At 56.9% G+C, this 6,000-nt stretch overlaps 1 protein-coding gene across 1 annotated transcript; it reads left to right on the top strand.

Moving 5' to 3' along the window:
- Positions 1-65: 65 nt before the first annotated feature.
- INS49_014712 (uncharacterized protein) lies at positions 66-1,483 on the top strand (the record flags this gene model as incomplete). Its single annotated transcript, XM_043175402.1, has 6 exons — positions 66-115; positions 186-588; positions 715-873; positions 949-1,010; positions 1,092-1,202; positions 1,312-1,483. The coding sequence occupies 6 exons, from the start codon at positions 66-68 to the stop codon at positions 1,481-1,483; spliced, it is 957 nt and encodes a 318-aa protein (XP_043020359.1).
- Between the last annotated feature and the right edge of the window lie 4,517 nt (positions 1,484-6,000).

Raw genomic sequence — 6,000 nt, 5'->3', positions numbered from 1 at the left:
CACGTAAAGAGTAAAGCGAGAAGAACACGTCAAGGAAAGTCCTAGCTGCAGCTAAGAGAGCCACGATGAAGCACCTGGTCATGGTCGGTGCGTGCTACATCGACACCATTCTCAGGTGAGGGACTCTCGCTCGTGTTGGTCAACGTGACCGAACGCCCGCTCACTCACCTGTGATCAATTTTCAGCGTCCCCCATTATCCCGAAGAGGATGCCAAACTACGCGCCACAAACCTGAAAGTCCGACGAGGTGGGAATGGCGGCAACTCACTCGAGGTACTGGAGCAGTTCCTCTCAACGCCACCAGATCTCGCCCTCCACCTCGTCACAACGCTTCCCAACCGCCACGCATCAGCCACCGCGAAAGTGGTGTCATCATTCGGGCCAGACTCGCTGATCGATCTGAGCCACTGTGTCTACCGAGACGATCAGTCAGAGGCGGCCAGCTGTTGGATAATGTCTAGCCAGGCGACGGGTACGCGAACTATCGTGAATCACAACGGTCTGGACGAAATGACGGCAGACGAGTTCGTCAACGTTGCGGACGCGTTCCGTGACGAAGATGCTGCAAATATGTGGTGGCACTTTGAGGTACGTCCGTGACGGGTTCCCAAGCCTGACAGTAGGATCAAGATGAAGGCGTCGGGCGCAGGCAGGATCTGCTTATATCTCGCGCTTCGGCAGCCGAAAAGCCATGGCTGAAGATGGGAGTGGCAGGGTCGCATCCCAGAAACGAGCCTCCAGTGCATCCGACACCTGCGCCACTCTTATCCACGGTCTCGCATCAGCGTCGAGGTCGAGAAGCCCGCGAGGCAGGGCTTGCGGGAGCTGGCCGCTGAGGCTGATGTTGTGTTTTATTCGAAGAGTTGGGCTGAGGTGAGTCGGACGGGTGTCTCGTGGCCAGGCCAGCCGGTAACGACAGAGGTCACCAAAGCTGATTAGGAGGGCTAGGGCGAGGGATACGCAAGCGCTGAGGCATGTCTGACAGGCGAATGCGCGCGGACACCTAGGGCGTAAGTTCAACTGTAGTCTCTGACAGTAGCCTTCTCGCCTCCCAGTGTCCGCATGTCACACCAAGACTGAAGTATTGATAGGTCAATCCTCTGTTGCACTTGGGGAGCTTTGGGAGCCACCGCCAAATCGCTCCCGACTCAGCAAATCTTCAACGTCACGCCAGAGCCCAGTGCGACTGTTCAAGTCGTCGAGTATGGACGCCCCTCCCCTTTCCCTTTCCTTGCCACTTGCGAAAGGCCCACCGCTCAGTGTCCACAATCAGGAACGAGGGCATGAAAGCTGACAGAGCGCGTTTTACAGCGCCATAGGTGCCGGGGACACGTTCGTGGCGGGGACCCTGTACGGTCTGCTTTGTCGGAGGGACGACTGGAACGACCAAAGGATAATCAGGTTCGCCGTAAACCTTGCTACAACCAAGATCCAACAGGATGGGTTTAGAGGATTGGCGTCCAAAATGTTGCCTGCAGATTGATCGGACTCGAGTTTGAGTCAGGACAACCGGTTGGGGGGAAAGAAACCGGAGGCAGATGGATCTGTCGTGTGATTGCATGAAGGCGGAGGGCTAGACTGATGATCAGAAAGCCAAGTATGTGGGCTTTGCTCTTTAGCCCGCAGCCTGACCGACTGGTTGAACATGGAGCACAAAATCCGCTCAGGAGGTTTGCGTCACAGCGTGCAGCTACCTGGCAGCCTGGCTAAGTCTCGGCCTAATAAGTCGACTGGTGTTGAGGTTGGCGAGGGTTGCTGCGAGATCGTCAGCCAAAAGTACCCAACTCATCCCTCAGGATGTCACAATTACGAGGGTCACAACAAAGGTCGACGGAAGACCAACATGCAACCACGGAACAAGCGGTGTACCGTAGTTTGTGCATTCGAGGCTAGGAGCTGTGGATGGGAGTTGATCCGAACTGTGGGTGGCCACCGGCCTCTCCCAAGGCGGCTTCTTGTGGCTCCCCGCTGAGCGCCGTCGAAACTCCGTGTATGCCGGAAATAGCGTTCAAATCTAATGAGCCATGCCCCTCACGCTCCGAGAACTGGCATCCGTTTCGATGACGCTGCAGAAAGGGGGTATGATAGATTAAAAAATGTGCCTCACCACCCATGCCGCTGCAGCAAACCCGCGTCGAGACATGCCGACTTGGTCGGAGCGGGTCAGGGGCGAGTCGCCGTGAGTGATGCTCAAGGTACTCCTGGGCTAGGATTGGACAGTCGTACCGAACGGCTGACGATCCCTTTGCTTCCGTGGGTCAAAACATCAGGCAGTCAGCCAGCCAGCGCGACCCCGATACCTAACAATCCGCTGCAACGCTGAAAGGCGTCACCGAGGCGTAGAATTCACAGATGACACTGCTGGCCCTAGTGTCTATGGCTTGCACGCAGCAGAATCTGATCGCAAACTCACAGGCTCTCATTCGGCCAGGATGGCCAGGTCAGTTCCATTATCACGCTGATGCCTTGCAGACGTATGGAGCCCGGCACCGAAAGAGGTAGGGTTTCTCATTTATCGTTAGGCTGCCCTCACAGTACGCCGCACTTGACGACATCAGCCAACTGTCGTGTCATGCTGGAATGTCGAGCGTCGTTTCGAGTTCGAGCTAGGGTCAGCTTGGAAGCTCAGTCCCCGCGGCGAAGTATCCTTTCTGGGCAGTCTTCGGATTACGCACGCATCCACAACTTGGCGACGGAGGAGTCAAGGCTACTTTAAGGCGGAGAAAGGTTTGTGAGGTGCACCATGTGCATTGCAGATGAGCTGCATCGGGGGGTATGGACAATCCAGCAGGATCAGACCGCTTGCCTCGCTGGCATCGGAGATATGACAGGGTTCGACCAAGATAGTTTTGCGCCGCGGACGTCGTCCGATATTCTCAGCCACAGACAGCATGGGAGCCAGCAGTCCTGGTCCCCCAAAGTCAAGGCTGCGGCGCTCCGCAGCCCATGTTGCATACGACGGCTCTAGCACGAATCATGTGTCGCCGCTGATGAGAAGTGATTGCTATCACCAGGGCTCCGCCCTTAAGTCCTTTGGTTGGCCAAGGCGGTCTAGGTAACCCAATGAGCGCCAGTGTGCTGCTCGGTTGCTCGGTTGGGATCTCACTTCACATTAGACCACGCACAAGCCCACGCTTTGGCTGTTGAGCACACGCCCAGGCATTCCTCATGGATGCCGAAGCTTTGAAACAGTCTGTACCAGCCAGGGTTTGCCAAATATGGAGGTGCGAGGTTGGGCTGGCACCGGATCAACACAAGGTCGCTTGCTTGTGGTTTCCCAGTGGTGGAAGTTCGAGACCCGAGTTGTTGGCGGATCAGCGTGGCTGGACACCGGATGATGTTTGCCTGTCCCTGGGTACCGTGGGTACCGTAGGTCGATTACGCGTGTTTGGGCACATTTTGGTTCTACCGTGTATTGCCTTCGGTGTATCAACGGAGCCTCCCGGCGTCCTCCACGTCTGCGGTCGGTCGTGTCAATCAAGTCGAGCGGGCATGCGGCACGAAGCCCTCGGTTTGTCAGGGTGTCGTCTCGGCCGTCGCTGCGCTACAAACTACATTCGAAAACGCCGATCATAGCGCTGGGTCGGTTAAGTTGCATGATAACGTCCTGGCTTGCGGTGGGCCGCAGCGGCGATTGACGTGCGTGCATTTTGGTGAGACGTCAGTGAAGTCATCCCGGACATCGGCCGCGATAGGCCAGGAGGCTGGCAGGCTGACATACCAGGTCGGTACGTAACTGGAGCCTGGACCACTGCGCCGTGGGGTAGCTGGCTGCCCGTGGAGGCGAGCGAAATTGGGCCGGTTCTAAATAGCCTTCCCACATTCGTGTCCAGGTCTCTGGACACCGCAGTACTGCCGCGAGGAGCGAGGCAGGGCACAGTGACGCTTTCGCCCAACCACCGATGGGAGATGGGTGTGTGATCGCCGAAATGGCCAGGCCATCAGCCGTAGCCGCCCATCAGCAGCGCGAGGGATGTGACGATCCGAGCGAGGACCTTCGAGGCAGTACGATTCACGGCGCATCCGCAGGGAAATATCCGGTAATTTTCCACAACCATAGACCGCAGAACCCGTACTCTAAGGTACAGGTGTACACATTGGTGAGTGGATGCGACAGGGTTGAAAATTACAGCCTGTGCAGTGTGGGGGCCCGCAACACAAGGCGCAACATGCATAGGGTCCACGGCGCCCCAGAGACGGCGATTCTGAGCGCACGCCGAGCGAGCCGGTGATATTGGAGAACGCACCCGTGTTAAGGCTGGTCTGTTCTGTGGATACTGGCAGCGTGCGCTGGTCCTGGCCTGAGGGCGGCAGTCAGATCACTGCCAGTCAGAACGACGTGTCCTGCGAGTCAGTACATCCTCCGACAACCCGCTAGGTCTAGAAATCTGTGACAGCGTGAGGGACGCAAGGGGGACGTTCCAGTAATGAATTCTGCGAAGAACAGCGAAGACGAGATGAGGCACAAATTGCTGCAGATCTCTTCCCGAGGTGTACAAATTCCCTTGCAACGGTCGGTATTTGAATTCATTCCGGGGAGTTTGCGGTACTCATTCAAGATGTGTATCCGAGGCAACTCTGGTTTTCGATCTGACGTTGACGTCCGTGGTCCAGCAGACCTGGGTCGAAACTTTGTCAGAGTCATATCACATTGCCTCTGTCGAACCGTGGCCCGGTGGCCGTGGAATCGACCAAAATTATGAGTACATGGTATCGCGAGAAAATCATGCAGTGCGTGCAGGCAGGCTGTCTGCCAAGGTGGCAAGGTCCCATCAGGACGGCAAGGTAATCGATACCCTGCATTTCGATCCTCTGGCAGCAAGCCCCCTGTCGCTTGTCACTGTCGAGGGCACTAGGCATTCGACGCGAGGTACCGGGCGTTGCCCAATAACACGGGATATCAGATCTGGCCGGGACCACGAGACGCCACCTTCGAACGGCGGCCTGGTCACTCAACAGTCAAAGCTGGGACAGGGGCCGGGGCCCGCCTCCTAGTCTCCAGCCATCCTGCGGCCCGTGGCACAGCCCAGGTGAACCCATGACGATGGCACCGGCCGGAAGGACATTTTAGGGCGGCTGCATCGTACGCAGCACACGTTTATGATTGGTCTCTTTTGGCTAGCTTTCGAGCATGATGAATCGGTTGCTGGAGGACATCCGACAGGGACCTTGAACGTCAAAGTCTATCGTATGGTATCACAGTCCATCGAGCAGCGAAGGTGACCGATGCGCATCCAAGCAGGCACGCATTAGCTTCACCCAGCCGTGACTGCACTCTGTGGCTGAAGCCGCGACGCGGAAGCTGGTGGCATCTCTGGGCATGGGCCGAGGTACCAGAATGCTAAAAGTGAAGCATCGAAAGAGGAACCGTAGTACTGGAGCCTATGTACCTTGTTTCAGGGTGCGCTTGACAGGGATGTATGGCTGACGAGCCTCGAGATCGACCTTCCAATCTTTCCAGATGAGTTCTTTCCGCATCAACCCCTGTCGTCATGTACTGGGGGGGTGGGCCACTGTACAGGGGTATAAAGTGGCCGTAGATTGGCTCGCCCAATGAGAGGAAGGTTGGGACAAGGCTCCGCTACCGAGGCAGGATGGTCGACGCCGTGATGCAGTATTTCCACTTTGTAGGTCTAATTTGTTGTGGGAGACGAATTTGCCAGCTGGGGCGAGCGATGACACCGAGTTGCTGCTGACCGACTTTGTGCTTGGGTATAAGCCAACAATTTGGGGAAATTTCCAGTGGGCCGCGAATCCAGGAGTCCCGGACACACAACCACCGCACGCGAGGATCCTGGACACTTGAAGATTTCTAGCGCCGGCCGGCCCCGGTCTTACCGACCTTGATTGCGGTTTTGCCGGGGGCTGAGAGGCGTGCACAGAGTCGACAACTTGGTGCTCCGCAAACTAATAAAGCCTGTACTGTAGTTGCAGAGCCGGGAGTCGAGCATTTGATTAGTGTGACTTGAGGTCGAAGTCAGACTCCCCGCTCGTCTCGCT

This window comes from Diaporthe citri (assembly GCF_014595645.1).
Source record: "Diaporthe citri strain NFHF-8-4 chromosome Unknown scaffold_8, whole genome shotgun sequence".
NCBI classification, from domain to species: domain Eukaryota; kingdom Fungi; phylum Ascomycota; class Sordariomycetes; order Diaporthales; family Diaporthaceae; genus Diaporthe; species Diaporthe citri.
This window is presented reverse-complemented; position numbering and strand designations above follow the sequence as displayed.